Source organism: Dipteris shenzhenensis, chromosome 10 (assembly GCF_047967505.1).
Source record: "Dipteris shenzhenensis isolate YYH24624 ecotype China chromosome 10, Dip_SZ_1.0, whole genome shotgun sequence".
NCBI lineage: Eukaryota > Viridiplantae > Streptophyta > Polypodiopsida > Gleicheniales > Dipteridaceae > Dipteris > Dipteris shenzhenensis.
In genome coordinates, this window is record NC_141605.1 from 2,995,753 (window position 1) to 3,018,580 (window position 22,828).

At 45.5% G+C, this 22,828-nt stretch overlaps 1 protein-coding gene across 2 annotated transcripts in view; it reads left to right on the plus strand.

Annotated features, from left to right (window-relative positions):
- The window catches only part of LOC147897265 (uncharacterized), a 90,144-nt gene that overhangs the window by 1,302 nt on the left and 66,014 nt on the right, over positions 1-22,828 (plus strand). For both annotated transcript variants that reach the window (XM_087379953.1, XM_087379952.1), the window contains exon 3: positions 9,209-9,271. In XM_087379953.1, the coding sequence (XP_087236079.1) occupies positions 9,209-9,271 (63 nt within the window). The remainder of the gene's footprint in view (positions 1-9,208; positions 9,272-22,828) is intronic.

Sequence of the window (22,828 nt, forward strand, 5' to 3'; positions counted from 1 at the left end):
CCAAAACAGGAACCTCTTATGTTACGCTTCAAAAATCGGTACAAAGATCAGCAAGGAGAGACTGGCTATTTGCAGCCTGCTTCTGATGGTTCCAGCTCATTAATGACCTAAGGTAACCCTAGGTAAGTGCTAACAGCCAACACTTTAGAACCAAAGGGTTTCTTGATCTATGTGCATGTAAGAAGCTACCTGTTGGCTAGGCCTTGCAGAAGAGTGCTTGATTTGATGCTCAAAGGATTCCCTAGAGCCCTTATTACCTTACTCTCAGATTGAGCACATGGTGTAGATGATGTCCAACCAGACATTAACTAGGGTGGCTTTTGGTTGAGTCTGCTGCCCCCATCACAACGCTGTAATTCACAACCCATCTATGCCAGTTGTGATGCTAGCTATTGTCTCCCAACATGACATGAGTTACTGCATCTGCGCTTACCAATTGTGCTGGAAGCCTTCCTTTGCCTTGATTTGGAAAAAAGCATGGCATCCCTTTGTGAGTCAGGTTACCATCCCCACGTGAATACTTGACAAGTGCGCCATAATGCGAGATAATCCGAGTGTACAACTTCAGAACTCTGGGCTGCTGTGGAGTACTATAAACAAGACAGTATAGACTTCAAAAGCCCTACTATCTCTCCCCACTACTTGAGCGACAGGCCATGGGGGAGCCTTCCATGTGCTGCCAGCTAGACAAAGTAGGATACTCTAGAATGAAGGGGAGGTCTACCACCATGTGCTGTAGTAGTATTAAGGGGCACCATAGTCGGGAGAGCAATGTGGCAGTGGATCCTCATTTGTGTGGCATAGTCCATGTCTTGAGGATGACTAGATCAATCTCTACTATCTGTCATCTAGCTCCTCTCAAGTGTAACAAACTGGTGTCGCCGACTATTGGCAACCGTGCAAGGCTGTTCTGTGACTTGGATGCTAGGGTCTAACTGTTATGATCTCAAGGTCATAGCATGAACTGGCATTAACGATGGGGTTGGGTCCAAGTGTTGGACCCCTTTTAAAGGGGTCAATTGCAACACCCAGTGTACGGGTGCCCATACGCTGAGGACACCCCTTAGTAAGTCTATAGATGTGATTGTGGGCTCCCTCAAGATGGACGGCTTGGGATACCAGGACCATGAGCAGGCCTATGCCTAGTCTGACCGAAAACGTGAATTGGACTCCTGTGGTATGGGACATGGGGTTGTGCTCGGAGGGTGATCCTTATACTGGATCTAGGAAGGGGGGGGGGGGGGGAGGTCGCCAGCTCTCCCTTATGGTCTTCCTTATGGTTGGGAGGTGAGCTCGCCAGCTATCCCTTATTGTATAGGATTTGTCATGGTTGAGTCTGCCCTTCACCTCCGGAGTGCCGACAGAAACTTAGTACAAAGACTTTGTATAAATGGATGCTCAAGTATGTGGGTGTATGGATTTGTATGTGTGAGAGCATATTTTTATACTATGGTCTACACCCACTATTGGGCGCTGATGACGTCAGTAGGGATGTCATAGTAGCTAGTCCCTACTATGCGTGATGGAGTTTATGGTTTTCAATCTTAAGAATGACTATCGTGAGATTGAAACTGCACTATGTTGTGTTTTTAGAGGATGAGTTTGGGAATGTTCCTCGATTCATCTAGCTATATCCCTTATGGTATATGATTTGTTCTTGAGGATGTGATCTCTAAATCCAATATCCTCTTAGGTATATATATATAATATGTCCCTCCTCATCCCTGGGAGGCAGCTCCTCCATAACCTGGTCTGTAAGGCCCAAGCACTTCTCCAAAAGGGATGCATGAAACACATGATGAATCATAGAAGAAGAGGGCAGCTCCAACCTATAGGCCACCTCACCATCTACAGCTTGTAAGGTACATGCCCACATCCTAGATAGAGAATCAGCCACAATATTCTCCTTTCCAGCTCAAATGTCAAAATCATAGTTTTGTATGATAGAAAGCCACCTCTTTGCTTGGGAGAGTTTTAGTTTGGGACAGGAAATACTTAACGGTTCTATGTGGCATCAATTGTCACGGGACGTGAATTTCATGTGTAGCTAATCCTGTGGCAACTTCCATGGTTACTTTGGATGAGGGGATTGGCCTAGAGGAAGCACCCACTTCCTAGAAGTCCCTAGTCCAATTCTCAGTGCACCCACTAGGCCCAAATGCTAGGAAAGTGAGGGGTCTAAAGGTTAGGCCCAAGAAAAGCCAACGTTTCATTGGTAGGAGGGTTAGGACTTTAATGGGGGGGGGGGGGGGGGGGCAAATCAAATGTTCCATGGGTGAGGAGGGTTAGAGCTTTAATGAGGGGGCCATGTGGCAGCCCCTCATGCACTACCTACCACCTCCCCATTCCTTTCTCCTCTTCCAACGTTGTGGGATGAAGTTTTTACGTTTTTTGAAGGTCTAAGGTTGAGTGGCACGCCTTCCAAGGTCTGACTCCATGCTTTTTGACCTCCACACGTCCCGAGGCACTTCGTACGGCTGTACGGACTGCAGCTGCTGCATTTAATACTTTCGTACGGACTGTACGGAGCCTGGCAAGCCTGCTAAACAGAAAATCCTCTGCTGTACAGACCTGGTTTGCTGCTGTTCTGCTGCTTGGATGCCTCTCGAGACAGCTGCACGCACCCCAAGGAAGCTGCTGCATCTCGAAGTGGTTTTCTAGTCGTTGATTTGCTGATTGCTTGCACCTGAGGCACGCGTTCCTAGGCAGGGTTGCCATTTGAAGTTGCACGAGTCAGTTCTACACTGCAGGTGGATTTTGCCAAGGGAGATTAGCTCTTCTTCTTTTGCCCTGGCCTCTTCACCCCTGAGCCTCGCCCTTCTCTCTTTCCCGCTTCCAGTTTCTTCATTTCTCTCATTCTCTATCTCCTCTATCCATGATTGGAAGCCACCCGTGTACTGCTGGGAGCTTGGACATGACGTGAGATCAGAGGTCGCTCCTCTTCCACGGACAGCGGGTACAGAAGTTTGGTTTCCTTTTGATTTGCATTTGCTATTTTAGAAGCTTGTTGCTTTGCATTTTGTTGTTTGGGGCTCTTTCTGGGCCCTATAGGCTGTAAGAAGATACCCAATCACAAAGGGTATGCCTGGTTGGTGTCAGAGAGACAGATTGGTTGCAGTTTTATGCCTTGAGGCTATTTGAGCACTTCTGGGGATTCGCATTGATGCCTTGTCACAATCAAGTGTCACAATTGTCGAGAAATGCCTCAGTTTTGACCTTAGCACTTGGGTACTAGTGGTGCAGACAGAGGTCAAGTCTTGGCTCTGGTAGTGGAAAATGCAAGCAAAACGGTATAAGGGTGTGCCCTTCTTGTAAAGCATAATTCCACTTTTGAAGAATTAAATAAATACCGAAAGTGGCGCCAAAGTGTTTGGGGCTAGTGGGGTGTCTCGTGTTTGGTTCCATTGAGCAGGGCACTCTAGCCTCCATCCAGTTTCTTTCTCAAAGTTGTTTCTAAGTGGTTTTGTGTTTAAGGAAGTGGTTGAAAGATATGCAATGTGGCTGTAAATGACGTGGATACTAAATTAGTTACAATTTACAGCCCTTTAGTTAACTAAAGGCCAGTTTCAGTGGTTCCATTGCCGGGGTAGTCACCATCTTCCTACAGAGGTGAGCCCAGGGTGAAGAAAGCCCCCATTGCATTTTAGTTACAGCCATAAAACCAGCAAGCATGTCACATCGTGAGAGGTCATTGACTATCTCAGAGTAGGAGGAACACAGGAGGTCAAACAACTTCGAGGAGAAGCACAAAACTAGCGAGGGTGAAGATCAGAATGAGCCCCCTTATTTGCGGCCACCTGTGAATGACAATATTGCACCCAAGGGCAAATTTATAGACTACAAAGAGGTTGGATCTGCTGTAAACTTTGAGACATTCAATGGGATACAGGATAGGCTGAAAGCATTGACGTTTGTGCAACAATTTGATGCTGCCTATGCCGGTGGGAACTTCAAGGCAGCCACATTTCTCAAGGGCAATGCACTTCAATGGTGGACCAATTTGCTCTTGCAGGGTAAAGCCCCTAACACTTGGGTTGAGTTCAAGCAAGTCTTCTGTATAGTATCAGTCCATATACTCGCGATAGACTGGAAGGAATGAACCTGTGAACCCTCTATCACCTCCTTACATCTGGCCCTCCATGTAATGCTAGCCATAATCTCCCATGATGTGTCTACCGACGCATGAGCAACTCTAAAAGGAGTGAAAGGAACATCTTGAAGGGAACAAGAGTCCATAGGGTGTCGCTGTATAATGAAGGCTGAACTAAGTCATGTCCCTCAAAAAACATCTGAGGGCCAGTGAGAGATAACCATGCCAGTGATCCCCAGGTCATGAAGATCGTCCTCACTTGTCTGCACTCCCAAAGGCAATGTTGAACTGACTCAACTGATGTGTGGCATCAAGGAGTAGGGTTAGCCCCGAACCTGGATCTCCACAGGTTCACTGCAATCCCTCCATGAATAGAAAGCCAAAAGAAAAGAGTGATCTTTCTAGTTCTGAGGGATTTCTAGAGCCTCCTCCAAAACTTCATCTGCATCTCTAGAGGAATCCGAAAAGAATCCTAATGTGGAGCTCTGGAAGGCCGCCAACCTCTACTGTTGAGCTGAAGTCTCCTAGCATTTCTGACTATGTACCAAAAGAAGGGAATGCTCTTCTCTCGGTGCCCTTCGCCAATCCACTTTTTCATTACATTTGAAATGGCCGAAGCCAATACAAATGGAATAAATTCTCCCATCAGTTTAGCATCCAAAACATAAGTCTTCCCTCGATGAGTCAAAGAGTTCTGTCTCTGGCATCCAAAAGTGCTCCCTTCCTATGGTACCAAGGTATACCCTAAAAAACATCACATCCATTTAGCGGCATAATGCAGAACTCCTCAATGTCCACATAGCTCTGAATGTGCATGCGGAGCTTCCCAATGATCGGTGTAACTGACTCACTGTGACCTGGGCAAGCCATATCTGCGTCACATAGTGGCCCCATCTCTTCTACCATTATGCACAGTTTTCCAGCCAGCCCTGGTAATATAAAATTGGCTCTCGCACCTGGTTCAAAGAAGAACAAAGCGCCCTGGTCACGGATTTTACCCCACGCTTTGCATAACTCCGTGGCATCCACATCCTGTATGGCTCCAGTGACATCTGACATAAGACCAGCAGTGGGTTTTGGCTTCTTACCCCTATGGTCATCCTTCTTTTTTCCCTTGTTCTCACTCTAATCCGACGAGGGAAACTTCCTCTTCCTGTATGGCCATTCATGTGCTAGGTGGCCCTCTTCCTTGCATATGAAACATTTGTTGGCATCATAGAGGGCCTTCTTGTCTTCCTCTGACAACTTCTTTCGAGGCGATCCTCGCCTCTGTCCTGCAACAAATCTGGACTTGATGGGCTGTTCAAATTTTCTAAAATGTTTATGGCCTCCCTGATTGTTGCCCCTAAACCTTCCTGGTTGCTGCCCTTGAAGCCCAAAGTCTTGCCCTGCAAGAGGGCATGAGCTGTCATGGCATTTTCTTTCAGTTGAGACATATCGGAGACTTTGGTTTTGGTGCAATAGTCCCGAATTTCCTTTGGCAGCCCACAACAATACTTCTAGATCTGTTCGGACAGCTCCACACGCCTGTAAGAACCCACGGGCAGCAAGGCTTCCCAAAACTTTTTATTGTACTCTTCGAGGTTCTCACAGTTTGTGGCATCCCTGATGGCCATCTGGTCGAGCATGCAGGGATCTTTCAGAGCAGCTACTGCCAGGAGGGCTATATTTTTCAGAGTTTGCAGAGGATCTCCCTTTTTCTGTGAGTCTTCTTCAGGGTTGAGGTAACGTTGCTCTTTCCTAGAATTTACTGTCTTTTTATGAAAATCAGTACATGATTATTCTAAAATCACGGTCCCCTTGACTAACATATTGAAGGTCGTGGGCGTAGGTCCATTCAACCTCTTAGTTGGAATGAAGATTTGAACAAGGCTTTCGATACTTTGAAAAGTTGTATTAAGAGTGCGCCTGTTAGCGATGGCTGATCCTACCGAGCCTTATGTGTTAGAGGCCGATGCGAGTGATTATGCCATTGGGACATCATTATTCCAAGAGGGTTGACCTGTAGCTTTTGAGAGTAAAAAGCAAGATGATACTTAATATTGTTGGCCTACCATGGAAAAGGAACTTTATGTAGAAGTATATGCTCTCAAGGTTTGGAGACATTATCTGTATGGTTTCAAATTGGTTGTATTGACTGATCATTAGTCGATTAGATATGTGTGTGAAGGGGATGATTTGAGGGGAAGGAAGGCTAGGTGGGCAGACTTAATGCAGGACTTTGATTTTTGAGATTTGATCGTGGAAAGGTTCTTTAAACAGTGTTGCTGATGCCTTAAGTCGGTTTAAGATGGTAAATGCTTTGGCATTTATTGAGATATTCTTTGACCTATTTCAATTCTTGAGAGGGCTTTGCGCGGCTGATAGTCATTTCAGTCATTATTGGCAGAAGGTCCATTATGGGAGCTCAATGAATGATCTTGCAAGACTCATGGATTATACCACCTATTGTCCAGGCGGTAGGAGGTCAGTGGATGATTCGGAATGGCTTGCTGTTTCGAAATGATAAAATCTGTGTAGCGGATGTGTCGGATCTTTGATCCAAGATTCTTTGGTAGTGTCATGACGCCCCAGTTCAGGATAACCTGGAGTACACAAGACTCTGTCTCTTGTGAAACATAGTTTTAATTGCCTAAGAAGAGAGAATTTGTTCTGGACTATGTAGTAGATTGCCGTACTTGTCAAGTGACCAAGGCAGAAGGCCTTTGAAGCGCTAGGTTACTATAGCCTTGGAAATCCCTGGTAATAAATGGGAAAGTATTTCCATGGATTTTATCACGGGATTGTGAAACCGGCCTTCAATAAACAAAAGGGCAGTGATCTTCTTCTACTCAATCATAAACTTCATAAATAGCCACAATGCAAGCTTCAGTCACTTCAACCACTTAGCACAACTTAGAAACAAACTTCAACAACAACAAAGGGGAGGCTAGAATGCCCCTGTGCAATGAAAACAATACACAATGCATCAGTGGCCCAAATGCCTTGGCGCCTCTTATGGTATTTATTTAATGCTTTTGAATAGAAATGCTTTACACCAGGGGCTCCCCCCTGTGCTGTTCCTCCTTGCAAGTCCTCTAACTGTCTTCAAGGCATGTAATCCAAGTGCACGACTAGAAACCCAACTGGCAAGGCGCACTCAGGCATCCACTTCTGATGTCCCAATTGAGAGGTTCAGGCATCCATACCACTGGCAAACTGAGCTCAAGGCAGCCTCAAGGCTTTCACATGCATCCACACTGTCCTTGGGCCGCCTTCCACAGGAACACCCTTGCCTTTGGGTGCTTGCTAGAACCTGCAGAAGTCATGAAAGGACTGCAAACAAGACACATGCAGGGCAAAAAGCTCCAAAGCAAGAAAGAACAATGAAAAACAAAACCTAGAACCAATTCCCGTTGTCTATGGCAGAGGGGCGAGCTTCTTCCTTGCACCTATTCTCTGTCCCCCGCAAAGTGCAGGTGGCTTCCAACAATTAGGAAAGAGAGAAATGAAGATAGAGAGCAGAGGGTGAGCAAGAAAGAGCTGTAGAGGATCTCGAGCCTGTAGATCTATCCCGGAGCCTCAACACCTAGATCTGGCCTTCAATCCTCGCTTCAAGCAGCCTCCTTGGGAACCGTGCCCTTGTCCGTACGAGAATGTCAAGGAGGACTCTATATGGGAGACATTGACTAACCTTCAGAGAGAGTTTCCAGACTTTCTTATAAACTCAGGAGCGAGTTCGTAGAGGAAGGGAAGTATGTCATGTGCATGGATCGTATCTAACGTGTGCTTAGGCACATAGGAGTAGCTCAGATAGCATGGGAAGGCTAGGGGCTAGGCATGTGCTTCTCAGGTTCGATTGCAAGGGCAATGGAGGAGTTAGGATTCTTGCTATTTTTAGCAGCATTGGGCTCGAGCCTATAAAAAGAGCCTAGGGGTTCAATTTTCAGTCATGCAAGTTAGAGCAAGATTGGCTCTTCCTTGCTGGTCTGAATCTTGGACCCTGCTGTGGATGCGCACCTGCTCTCTAGCGTAGCGCGTATTCCCAGTGCAGTCCTGAGGCCCGGTGTACTCCTCCTCGTGGTATGGGACACTAGGATGGTTGTGGATATGGGACACCAGGATGGTTGTGGACTGGTTGGATGTAGATGCTCGTGCGAGCAGCCCAGCCTGTGGCTCGAGGGGATGCTCGGATCCTACGGGTCTTGGACCCGTGAGCATCATGGTTGGGTGGTGAGCCAGCTTGCTGATCGGTTGTTTGTGCTTGTGTGGAGGGCTTGATTTCCAAGAGTGATCGTGGTCGTGTCATGCTTGCACACATGGCAATGGAGGCTTTCATTATGAGTGTGAAGGAAATTGTTGGCTCAAATTTTTCGTGAGGGAAGAGAACAATCTACCAAAAGGAAAGGAAGCATTCAAAATGTGAAGGAGATGGGCAAATCAATGGCTATTCCCCTATAAGATGGAGACATATTGTCATAAGATGAAATGAAAATAATCTTAAAATGGGATCGAGAGATCCAATAAGATCTCATGGACAGTGAGTGAACATACATTCAATGATTATAATGACTCTTTTTAACAAATTGCATACACTTGTCACTTCTCTTGCCCTAGCTACTAGGTATGAGGAAGAAGACACTTGCAACCCTTGCAATGAACTTTCCCAGCCTGATCTTTGTCATTTGTATCTATTAGGTATTGGAGGTTTTTAGTAAATTATTATACACCATTTTCAAACTTGTTTGAATGTTGACCTCATCGGTCGTGGACTTTGTAATGTCATTTACTTAATTTTCTTTATCATCTTGCTTAGAGCATAACTATCTAGGGACTAATAGTTGCCTTTGTAGCTTTGCAATTTACATATTAGACAATTTTCACACATGTAGTTATTATTTCGATTGGTTTCATGTAAGAGGTTCATACACCACTTGCCTATTCAATGTAAAATTTTAATCTACAAAAATTTGACCTAGGTCAATAATCATTTGATGTGTTTTTGAGTTATATCATAGAACTCCAGGATTTTTGTATCATCCATGGTTTTACATCATAGAACTCTAGGATTTTGGTATCATTCATGGTTATAATAGAATTTTGTTTGTCTTTTAAGACATTCTTTCATTTTGTAAACAGATTAAGATGGACGTACAAGAACATCAAAAAGCCATGATTCGTCGGAATGCAGAGATAGCCAAGGTTTGTTACCATTAATATATTGCCCGTGTTTCCTCCATTAGAGCATGGCATCAATGATGACATGAAAGTGACTTGATAGAAAACAAAGTTTTGAAAGGGGGGAAAACTTGCATTTCTGCTTCAAATGGCGAATTGTGAGTAATATGACGGTTGATAAACCCCAAGCTGCTTAGAACCATGTATACAAATGGCAATATAACCTCCTGTAAAGAAGAACTACTTTTTCTTGTCTTGGTTTGTTACCATGTTGTATATTCATGTATCAATATCCCCGGTTTGTATTTTAGTTGTTCGAAGAGAAAATTGTTTTTTTAAAAATAAATTTGTTGAGGAAAAGGTTTTACTTATAAAAAAAACTACAATGTCAATTGGGGGAGTCTTACCTAGTAAACAACCAAGAAAAATGAAGTTATCGCATGAAGTTCCCCTTCCAAACCAAAATGCTTGACTCTAGGTCCACAAGAATGCCTTTGATTGATCCTTGGCTACTTTGGATGAGCCATAGCACGTCTCCCAAATACTAGAGAGAGTCAATGAGGCCCAAAGAATTGATGAGGACTCATTGGCTAATGCCATATGGTTTGGGATTATGTAGCTTCCTTGACATGCCATGTTCGATTGCAAGACAATATATGAAATTATATCTGGCCTTTAGATCTTACGAGAGTATTGAATTGGATAGCAATTGTGCTTATGTGTGCACTGATGAGATTTTAGTTTTGTTTTGCTCTTTAGGGTTCTTTTGTTGGAGTCTATGTGACCCCTTGTTTTGGCATAATGCATCTTGAGGCATTGTGTTACATCCCTAGCTAACCAAGGCTAAGGTTAGTCAGTTACTCACCTATGGGTTAGGGGAGACTCGAGTGGATGGAGGCATGTGGGTAGGATGGATAATCCTTATAAGAGTGTCTATTTTGAAAGGAGATTTTGAAGGGAACGAAGCCCATGTGCAAGATTTAGCTATAGCCTAAGATTACGTATTGGAATGGGGTTTTAGTGTTGATTATACGTGGATAATGGATTTTGCTAGTGGCTGGCAAGCTAGTTTGATGCATCCTTCATGAATAGGGTAGGTGGTATGGGACACAGAGGTCTGCTGAGCTAGGATCTGGTTGGGATCTGTCTTATGGCTTGTAGTCCTCGACGGTGAGCGATGGCTCTATAGGTGAAATGTAGGTTTAGACATGGCACTGTATAGTTTGGTTCCCGGTCTGTGGTTTGGAGAAGATGATTTGAGTTTTGACTCAGATTGGGAGTAGTGTTAGTGGTATTGGTGCATATTTTTGCCATGAGATTCTGAGTGAAACAAACACACTTCTTAGTTGTGAGTTATTGCATTTCTTTTGTGTCAATGGTATTCTTCTTGTTTTGGAAAAGAAGAAAGTTTAAGCTTCCAAGCAGGTGGGGAATTATGAATAAATTTCATGCTTTCTTAATAGATTAATGGTTGTGGGTAGAGACAATAAAAGGCTACTCGAAGCTTGATCAAAGCTTTGTTTAGCTTTTCAAAAAACATAAGGCAAGGATATGCATGTAGATTTGTTTATATAAAAGAGAGGCAGAGCTTAGAGCTCTCAATCACATTCTGCTACATAAGATTTAGCTTTGGAGAGTGCGCCTCTTCAAGTTTCGATCTACCCAATTGATTCCGTCATGTATTGTATGTCAAACATCTCCTTCGCTTAGTTCTGTGGTTGTCTAAATGGATGGGTCAAATCCCCACTTGTAAGACCCCAAATGAGGAGAGCATGGGGGAGTGACACCTTGAGAGACTAGGGTCAAGGGAGAGAGATCAAAAGGCTGCCATGTGCAGCACATAGGCTGCCACATGGACAGTACATGAGTGTCCTTGTATTTAATGGAGATTGTCACGGGGACGTGAATTTTGTAAGCAAATAAGCTATGACTAAGTTTGTAACTAGTTTGGCCATGGGGGACTGGCCTAGAGGAGCGGTGAGTTCCTGAAAGCCCCTAGTGTTAACATCTACCTGGACACAGTGGCTAGACCTAATTGTTAGAATCAAGGCATGGCATCACTTTGACCTCGCGGAGGGGTGTGACGGAGCTAGGAAGTTTGCCCCCAGACAGATTCCCAAGTTTCATGTGGGAAGAGGGGTGAAAAAGGATTAAAAGGTTGCCCCTAGACAGTACCAATGTTTGTCATTGGTTAGTGGGGTTAGAGCCTTTAAAAGTTGCCCCTAGGAAACCAACGTTTCCTTGGTACAGGGGGTTAGGGGCATTAATGTGCCACGTGTCAAAAGATGCCCCTAGGAAACCAACGTTTCCTTGGTACAGGGGGTTAGGGGCATTAATGTGCCACGTGTCAGGCATGCAACCTACCAGCTCCACTTTTAGCATTGTTTCTTGGATTGCCTAAAGAGAATGGATTATTGCACAAAAACACAGGTGACAAATCTGTCCCAACTCATAGAGAATGCAAATACAGCATATGCTTTGATGCAAGGACGGATCAGTGGGTTTAAAAACAGCTCGGGGAACAAAGGCAATGTCGTCACGACCTCAGTAGTCTCCCGAGGAGAAGCAGGCATTGTTTGAAGCCCACGAGTCTTTACTTGCCAGCAGGAAGGCCATAGAGCCCATGAATGCCCTCATCGGAATAGGAAGTCCTTTGCAGAGGAAACTGTTGCCTGATGTTATTGGAGGTATGCATGAATTGGAGAAAAGGGAGTTATGCAAGGCTTGGGGAAAGATCAGGGATCAATCATGTCTTATTTTCTTTGATCCGGGAGCCAGAGCGAATTTCATTTCACCTGAGCTCGCAGCAAAGTTGGGCATATGTGCAGAAGATATGGGAGCTCAGTGTGAAGCAAACATGGCTAATCCCGAGTTGGTCACTCCTATCACTCCGATCATTGGGAAGTTGCGGTTGCACATTCAGAACTATGTGGACACAGAAGAGTTCTATATTATGCCACTACCTGAGTGTGACATTTTGTTGGGGATGCCATGGTGTTACCGAGTTGGAGGTGTGCTTGACACCAGAAACAAGAAGCTGACACTTACTCATCGGGGGCCGGGGCAAGACCCATGTTCTTGATGTAAAACATAAGGGAGAGTCAGTCCCTGTTGTATCAGCTTCTGCTATTACAAATATAATGAAAAAGCATCTTTCAGCTTACTTGATTTTTGCAAAAGAGGGCTCTTTGAGCTCTGAAAGTCCCAAACTTTTGGAGCTGGATAAAAACAGGACAGATTTTCTTTTGCAATTTCAGGATCGTTTTTCTGATGCTTTGCCATAGGAATTTCTACCCGAAAGGCTGGAAGATCATGGTATTGATGTGATTCCAGGTAGCTCACCACCCAACAAGCCTCCGTATCGGGTTAGTGCAACCCAACAGGAGGAAATCATGAGCCATCTGAAGGAGCTGCTGTAAAAAGGGCTGATACAGCCAAGCTCTTGTCACGGGGACGTGGTGGTGATGGTGAGTGTCTAAACTAATTGTCACTGAATTTAGCCTAGGGTACCAAGCTAGGGGCCTTAATTAATGCCCAAAAGGTACCTATGATTTCATGTGCAATAAGTGCAACTCTTGGTGCTATTAGAGTGGTTTCAATTTCTAAGGTCATTGGTTTGGTTCAGTGGGGTCATTCTTTAAAAATTGACCCCCTAGAGATCCTACAAACTAGGGTCACTGGTTCCCAAGCATTAGGGTCATGGTGTGCCATGTGACCCCCTGATCCCCTAGGGGCATTAAAATCCCACGCCTCATTTTGTACATGTGTCTACATGTGGCTTCTTTGCTTGCCTTGTGGCACCTAGGTGTCACCTCTGGAAGTCCCTAGAAGGCCTTGGAGCCCTTCCTTTCCCTTCCTTGCTGATTTGAGACTTCTCCCCTACCAGAGCAACCTCATACTCTTCATGGTGGATTTTTGCAGCCTCCCTCTTGCTGGCTGAAGTGGATTTTCAAGCTTTCTTTGCGACAGCTCTCCTCCCCTTGGTGCTCTCTGTTGCTGGCATGCTTCCTGGACCTGGACGTCTCCATTTTGGGCCACTTTTGAAGCTTTTCTCGACTTTCTTTGCGACAGAAGTCTTCCTTTCTTGATTCTGAAGCCATATTCTTGGACGCCTCACTCCTGGCCACGTTCTCTTTTGTGATCTTTTCTGGTGCTAGAAGACACTCATAGGCAGCTCCCTCCTACTAGCGTTTGCTGTTCGCTATTCAACCTACTTCTAGAGCTGTTCTGGGCTGAAATAGGCTCTTTCTGTTGGCTGAATTCTTACCTTCTCTGCCTACTCTATGTTGCTTCCTTTTTTACTGTGTTTTTGCAAGGTTTGATGCCCTGTTGTTGGCCCAGGAGAGGATTGGGGCACTGATTGTGATACTCTCTTCCTTGGGGTGCAGTGGCTAGCCTTGGGCTCAGTAATGGCTTGGTTATGTGTGAATGTATTGCTTGGTATGCTGTCAGATTGGTCTACTTGTGTTATGCATGACTTCTGAAAGGAACCAAAGGAATAGCACTGGGAGTTGGTGTCACTAGCACAGCCACAGGTTGGCATTGTACTTGCGGGTGAGCTCTTGAAGGGAGTCCCTTTGTATTTTGAGCTAACCAGTAATTAAATAAATACCGCAAGAGGCACCAAGTGTTGGGGCCAACAGGTGTCACTCTTCATGCTTCTGAGTAGGGGCATTCTAGCCTCCCTTGTCTTAAATGGTTCAATGATGCTATACAGTGAAGTTTTATGCTGTGAGATTTGTTTGTGGACAATGGCAATGTTTTAAGTCGGCTGTATTTTGAGTTTTGTGTGATAGTAGAGACAGTTACTCTGCTCTTTGTGATCAAAGGCGAGTTACAGCTCCTCTCCCTATTGCTCTCGAGTGCTTCTTGTTCAGAAGAAGGATGGGTCATGGCGGATGTGCATTGACTCTAGGGCTCTCAACAAGGTCACGATCAAGAATAGATTTCCAATTCCACGAATAGATGACATTCTGGATCGATTGTAAGGGTCCAGAGCATTCAGCCGTATTGATATGAAAAGTGGTTATCACCAGATACGCATACGGCCAGGGGATGAGCACAAAACAACTTTTAGGACAACCTTTGGTTTGTATGAGTTTTTAGTGATGCCTTTTGGATTAACAAATGCTCCTGCCACATTCAACAGGATGATGGACAGAATTTTCAGAAATCATCAGGAGTATGTTGGCACATTCTTCGATGATATCATTGTGTACTCTAAGAGTACAGAGCATGAGAAGCATTTGGCCACAGTTTTCGAAGAGCTGCGTAAGCACAGGCTGGTTATAAATGCCAAGACGAGTGAATTTTTCATGGCTGAAATTCACTTCTTGGGTCACATTATTTCAGCAGATGGAGTGAGGATGGATCCTGCTAAGGTAGAGCCATCAGAAATTGGCCACCTTTGAGGAATATCCATGAAGTACGAAGCTTTCTTGGCTTATGCTCGTATTGCAAAGGTGGTTTATCCGTTAGTTTGCTGAGGCCTTACAGAAGAAAGGGGTCACCTTCAAATGGAAGGATCGGGAAATTGCAGCCTTTGAGTAACTCAAATAGAAGTTATGCTCAGACCCCGTGATTATTCTACCAGACCTACAAAAACCATTTGCTGTCCATTGTGATGCTTGTGGACATAGCATTGGAGGTGTGCTTATGCAGGATGGAAGAGTTGTGGCATATGAGAGCAAGGTTCTCAATGATGCAAAGTACCACATGCAGGTTTATGAACAGGAGATGTTGGCTGTTATTCATGCACTTACCACCTGGAAGCACTATCTTTTGGGTGCTGATTTTTATGTGCAGACAGACCATCAGTCCTTGAGGTACTTTCTCACTCAGAGGAAGCTGTCCGAGAAGCACATGCGGTGGGCCAATTTTCTTTATTTTCAGATTGTGCATGTGTCGGGCAATAAAAATGTGGTAGCAGATGCTCTTTCGAGGAGGCCACATCCAGATGCAGTGTCTAAAAAGCCTCTAGTTTCAGCAGTGACCATTTCGTATCACAATGAATTGGATGACATGGTAGATCAGTATGCAGATGATGCTGATTTTTCATGGGTACATGAACAGCTTGTGGCTGGGCAGAAGCATGACCATTATGCCCTCAAGAATGCTTTTATGATGATGCGAGGTAGACGGTGATGGACTAGGAGATCGATCTCTTCCTGCTATGAGACCGTCCCCTATGAGATCTCTCTTTCTCAGGCTGTACACGAGAGTGTGCCTCTGGCATTGGCACGTCATATACTGCATTAGGCATAGCTTCTGCTTGAAACAAATGCCGAGCCCTTGGATCCTTTTTGAGATTTTCCATCTCTTGTATATGAGTGCGTACCATCAGCTCAAATTCTTGCTGAGTTTGTTGCACACTTCTCTGATTTGGATGCGCATCCCTATCTTGTGAATCCCACTGGATAGGTGATTGAGCCATCTTTACAACTCGTCTGAGATCTGCAAATTTCTCACACACACACTGTGTATGCAACTGATGCACGCTGCCTTTGCTTTTCAAAGAGAAAATTTACCTCAACAAGAGGTGTCTTGCATTCACAATCTATGCCAGTACTGGCTGTCAATTCAAGGCATATACCAACACAGTTGCCAAAGCATCAACAACTATATTGCCCCTTTTCTGGCTGCTGCAGATGGCTTCAAAAAGCATCTGTTTTTCCCTCTTTTCACTGCTCAAAGGCATGCATACTCTTGTTCTGCAAGTCTCTGATTTCTCTGCTTTTCTGCTGCTTTTCTGACAGTAAAAGTCTGACAGATAGATGAAATCTGCTAGCAGAAACAGTCTCTGCAACTGTCTTTTTTTTTTTGGGGAACAGTAACCAGATGAAGTAACTGACTGGTTACTCTAACCAGACTAACTGGCTCTAGTCTGAGTGGGTGGTTACTGTCTGGTCAAACTGACCAGACTGGTTCTGTTCTGGTCTGTTTTGGTTGGCTCCCAACTCGGCCTTAACCCACTGTGGTCTGGTTAACCAGCTATAGTCTGTTTAACTACACCCAGACTTAGCTAATCAAACCTGGTCTGGTTTGGTTGGGCCAACTAACTGGACCTCTGACAACTAACCAGAGTTACACTAACCACGGGTTAGCCACTTGTCTGCCACATGTCAAACAAATATAAAAAAATATATTTATTCTTTGGTGGACCGGAGTCAACACTCTTGATTATAATTAAGGAGCTTTGACCAAGGGTCGAGGCGCCTTAATTATAGCCAAGTCTCTCCAACCGAAGTTGGCACAACTCTCCAACCGAAGTTGGCACATCTTGGTTAACCGGGGATAACCCTCTTGGTAATAAACCAAGTCTCCCCGACCGAAGTCAGGTTTACTTGACTAGAGTCAAGTATCTTTGACCGTAGTCAATCCTTTGACCATTAAAAGAACTCTTTGACCATAATTAACACATATAAAACTCTTTAATTATGATCAAATAAATGGTCAACTGTTCTTTGACTCAGGATATTTACATTGTGGTGACAAAAGGCAAGGATAAAGTGTACACTCGGTACTATGGTCCTTTCCAGGTTTTGGCACCGATAAATGATGTAGCTTATAGGTTGAAGCTACCGGTGTCACGATTTGTGACGTATTCCTTTCTCTATTTCTAGACTTATGGATGGTTTGATGAATGGACACTTGTGGAAGGGTATGCCCTTTCGACGGGACACTTCCTATGAGGCACAACCCTTGCCCTTTCGACGGGACACTTCCTATGAGGCACAACCCTTCACAAGAGACACTCTATTGAAGAGACATTTCTATTGTAATGTACCCTCTCATCAAGGGTCACACCCTTCACAAGGGGTACACACCTCTTCATGCACACACACTTAGGAGTACACACCTTTTCATGTGTGACTCTTCACTCTCTATATAAGAGAGGCCCAATTGTATGGATGACACAACAGATACCCTACAGACATTCAAGCAATACAATTATTCCTTGTTCTCTGCTATTTCAGTCTCCTTTCTGTTCCTTAGCACATTTCTAAATATAGTAAATCTAGGATTTCTTACAGTGGTATCATAGCAAAATTCGCTCCTGCCTGTAGGAAATGCCCCCCACCTTCTAGCGCCGATCTAATACATCTTTCCGCTAGAAGGACATCCGTGCACATTGTGTATGGAAGAGATAAAGAGGATGAGTGTAAAAATTTTTAGCGCCAACCTTGCCTAAAGTCATCAATGGCCTCTCCATCTCCCACACATCACGAGTTGATGTGAATGGACACGACAAAAATCGTGTCTTTTCAGGTGCTTGGGCTGTCCCAAAACCAAGGGACGCACCTTTTCCACCATCGGACACACCTTGTGATGAAGAGTCTCGACTCCTCACCCAAGGGACACACCCCATTGTGGACAAAAGGACACACCTATTAATGTAGGGACACCCCTTTTAAAAACAGGGACACACCCCTTCATGAAAAGGTGCACCTATTCCAAGGGTCACACCCCTTCGAATAGGCACACCTTTTAGGCACCAAGCACTTATGAAAGGGTACCTAGAGGGGTTAAAAGGGAAAACCAGCCCCCAACCTTAGGGTTACCCTAGCTACCCTAGGGTTAAATAAACCCACCTTTTAATTTTTGGGCAACCACCCAACCTAGGCAGCCACAAACAAAAAAGGGACGCACCCTTTGACGTCCGTACGGATTTGCACGCAGGCTCGCCTCCATCGTACGGAATCTGGTCATGCAGGATCTGCCCTCTTGCCTCGCCATTTCGCTGCCAGCCCACGCCGGTTCGCTGCCAGCCTTGCCTCGCCATCTCGCTGCCAGCCCGCGCCATTTCGCTGCCAGCCCGCGCCGGTTCGCTGCCAGCCTTGCCTTGCCATCTCGCTGCCAGCCCGTGCCATTTCGCTGCCAGCCCGCGCCGGTTCGCTGCCAGCCTTGCCGCACCATCTCGCTGCCAGCCCGCGCCATTTTCGCTGCCAGCCTTGCCTCGCCATTTTCGCTGCCAGCCTTGCCTCGCCATTTTCGCTGCCAGCCACCTTGCCATTTGCAGCCCCGCTGGTTTTTCGGCCCTGTTCCTTGCCAGCCGGCAGCGTGAGCACATCGCCAGCCCGCCATTTTGTCGCAAATCAGCCTGCAACCAGTTTGCGCCATTGATAGCCTGCTCTCCTTGGTTCGCTACCTTTTACCTGCCAGATCAGCAGCAGTTTCAGCTTCCTATCGCGATGAAGACAGCCTATTAAATGCCAGGCCCAGATCTGCTCCTCGCCACCCATTGCAACATGGACCTCCAGACAAAAATCTGCAGGCCTCTTCTACGCAACAATTTGGCAGATTAAATCAATACCAGGTGGATTCTTTCCATTCTACTTTTAAGGATTCTCTTATCATTATCCAATTACAGCAAATGAAAGACGCTCCCTTAAAGCATGGAAACCCCTGGTAATTCACCGGCATTTCAAGGACACCTCAGGCATCATCTACCACACAATATCGTGTTCAGATTGCACAACCAGCCCATTTCGGAGCTTTTGCATCGTGGGTCTTCTGTGTCACGTGCCCTTCTAGTGATTTGGACCACATCCTATATCTTCTGCGTGAGGCACCTCAGTTACATTACTTCCTCAGCACAGTCCAGGTTGTGTTCCACGAGACACGAAGATATCCAGAACCTGATATTCCTCAAGAGTTTGCTGTCCATCTTTGGAGATAATTTTACCCCTCACTTCAGCATCTCCAGGGTACTCTCCACCTCCTTCAGCTCCCAGATATCCTTCTATACAGGTTGTACCTTCTCCAAGACAGTATTTACACTCTGAAGGCACTCCTTCTCCTGGATATCCTCCACTTCCTACAGCAGCTCCTTATCCCTTCTCAGATCCGTGGACTCTGCAACCTACTCTTGTCCTCTCACGAGCAGTAACACCACTTTCGGCATCACCGGTGTTACCTCAGATAGGACCTCCTTTACCAGATTTCCACGGGTGGTTCCATCCTGCCTCGCCTGCCCCCTCCAACATGAGCAACCTCAGGGAGCAGCCCGAATCTTCTTCTAGGAATGGTACAAACTAGAGCGCAAGTTCGCGCTTTTCTCACAGGGATCTCCGATATGTCGCAACGCTCGCGTGAAGCCTCTCCAGAGATCAAAGACTCAAGTCCAAAAAAGACCCCTGAAGTCAACATACAAGGCGAATCACTACTGCAACTTCAAATTTCCTAGCTTCAGGACACCATCTCCGACTTGGTCCAGAAAGTTCAACAACTTCAAGATTCTCGCAGTACCACACATATAGAGGATGACGTGACGCAACCAGACGACTCTGCGGATTCATTCCCACCAGAGGTAGAAAACACTGAACTACGTGCCCTCTACCGTTTACTTCAAGCTTCCAAAACTAAAAGAATTGACATCAAACTTCCGGAAGCCTACACTGGTCAACGCAATCGCCGAATAGTTGACCAATGGCTCGCAAAAATGCGCATGTATTTTGATACTGTTGACCTCACTGAAGGCAAAAAGATCGCCTCGGCAGCCTCCCTCCTCAAGGATACAGCTTTTCTATGGTGGCAAAGACGCTTAAAGGACGGCAAAAGTGTGTTAACATGGGAACGTTTTGAACACGTGCTCCGTAAGCAGTTCATACCTGCCAATGCGGACTTCCAATCACGTTCAAAACTCCGACAGTTGGAGCAAACGGGCTCCTTGTCTTCCTACATCTCTCAGTTCACCACATTGGTGTTGGAGATTGATGGTTTAACTGAGGATGATCGCCTTCATGCTTTCATCTCAGGCCTAAATCCCTCGTTACGCATTGATGTCCTTAAAGCAAACATCACCACCACAGCTGGCGCTATTGCTTACGCAGAGCGCATTACAAATTTCCAAAACACAGGGAAGCAGAGTGCTAATCGCACACAGAACTCTACTATGGCCAAAGGTGCTCGCCCTCAAGATAACACCAGGTTTCGAAAAAACTTCGGTAATCAAGGTCAGCGGCAGTCTCAAGATCCCCGAAGACTCAAAAATCATATGCTCGATTCCAAGGATCGTGCTCCTTTTTCTTCACAAAGTCATTACCGACATCCCCAACATAAAGGTGCGGCCATTGGCAAGAAGAACAACTCCAGCACAAAAGGACTTTGTACTATCTGTACAGGCGACCATAGATGGTTCGATTGTCCCAAGCGACCAAAGCAAAATTCCAATATGGAACCTAGCACTTCCCAAAGAGAAGATGCTACCCCAGCACAAGACAAGAAAGGCAAAGCTGTTCGAATGGCAAATACCATCCACCTGAGCCTTGCCAGCAACCCCGAACCTTCCCTGGCCACTCAAGTACTTTGTGTTCAAGGATCGATCCTTGAACACAAAGTACTTGAGTGGCCAGGGAAGGTTCGGGGTTGCTGGCAAGGCTCAGCTGGATGGTATTTGCCATTCGAACAGCTTTGCCTTTCTTGTCTTGTGCTGATCGATCCTTGAACACAAAGTACTTGAGTGGCCAGGGAAGGTTCGGGGTTGCTGGCAAGGCTCAGGTGGATGGTATTTGCCATTCGAACAGCTTTGCCTTTCTTGTCTTGTGCTGGGGTAGCATCTTCTCTTTGGGAAGTGCTAGGTTCCATATTGGAATTTTGCTTTGGTCGCTTGGGACAATCGAACCATCTATGGTCGCTTGTACAGATGGTACAAAGTCCTTTTGTGTTGGAGTTGTTCTTCTTGCCAGTGGCCGCACCTTTATGTTGGGGATGTCGGTAATGACTTTGTGAAGAAAAAGAGGCGCGATCCTTGGAATCGAGCATATGATTTCTAAGTCTTCGGGGGATCTTGAGACTGTCGCTGACCTTGATTACCGAAGTTTTTTCGAAACCTAGTGTTATCTTGAGGGTGAGCACCTTTGGCCATAGTAGAGTTCTGTGTGCGATTAGCACTCTGCTTCCCTGTGTTTTGGAAATTTGTAATGCGCTCTGCGTAAGCAATAGCGCCAGCTGTGGTGGTGATGTTTGCTTTAAGGACATCAATGCGTAACGAGGGATTTAGGCCTGAGATGAAAGCATGAAGGTGATCATCCTCAGTTAAACCATCAATCTCCAGCACCAATGTGGTGAACTGAGAGATGTAGGAAGACAAGGAGCGCGTTTGCTCCAACTGTCGGAGTTTTGAACGTGCTTGGAAGTCCGCATTGGCAGGTATGAACTGCTTACGGAGCACGTGTTCAAAACGTTACCATGTTAACACACTTTTGCCGTCCTTTAAGCGTCTTTGCCACCATAGAAAAGCTGTATCCTTGAGGAGGGAGGCTCCCAAGGCAACAGTGGCTCTACGACTATGATCCATCAATCAGTTTTCGCAGCCATACTATCCAGTTTGTCCACCAGGGAAAACTTATTGAGCTAACTGGTTCTAGGGACTCTTCTTCAACCCCAGTTGCCTCTGCCCTACAAGTAAAGAAGTGGGTTCGTAAACGTCAAGTAAAGACTTCACTTCTGTTGGTTACGGCAGTAGAGGAGACACCAACAAAGGATCCTCTTGAATACCTTAACCAACCTTTTTTCCAGTCCTACCTGGATATTTTTCCACAGGAATTGCCAAAGCAGTTACCACCTCGACGACCAGTGGATCACCCAATTGAACTTATTCCCGGCAGTAATCCATCGTCGAAACCTCCTTATCGGGTTTCTTACACTCAAAATGAAGAAATCCAAAGACAGGTCACCGAACTACTCAACAAGGGTCACATTCGGCCCAGTCGCAACCCTTTCGGATCTCCTGTACTACTTGTGGAAAAAAAGAATAAGTCAATGCGTCTCTGCATCGACTACCGAGCCCTCAACAAGCTCACTATAAAAAACAAGTATCCATTGCCTCGCATCGATGACCTCTTCGATCAACTTCTACACGCAACACAATTCTCAAAGATTGATCTTTGTTCAGGTTATCATCAAATTCGCATACGAGAAGGTGATGAGTACAAGACAGCTTTTCGAACAAAGTATGGACACTATGAATGTTTGGTCATGCCTTTTGGGTTAAACAATGCCCCGGCCACATTCATGACACTAATGAACGACATCTTCAGGCCTTTCCTCGATAAGTTCGTCATCGTTTACCTCGATGACATCCTCGTTTTCAGCAGATCCCTACATGAGCACAAACAACATCTTCACCAAGTTTTTGAAGTTCTCCGCGCAAATTCTCTCTACATCAACATTGAGAAGAGTGAATTCTTCAAAACCCAACTCGAATATTTGGGACATGTTATTTCAGCTCAAGGCATCTCTGTGGATCCCAAGAAGGTCGAGGTAATCCAAAACTGGCCTACTCCTAAGAATGTTCATGATGTCCGCTCTTTTCTCGGATTGGCAAACTTCTACCATACAAAGGTCTATCAGTTTTCCGAAATCGCAGCTCCTATGTCCGAATTATTGAAAAGCACAGCAGTTTTTCAGTGGCTTCTCGAAACAGAGTATAGTTTCCAACAACTCAAGCAAGCACTCACTACCACACCAGTTATGGCTATTGCTGACCCAAACCTTCCATTTGAGGTCATGACCGACGCTTCCGACATCGCTACAGGAGCAGTCTTGATGCAAGAAGGCAGAGTTATTGCTTTTGACAGC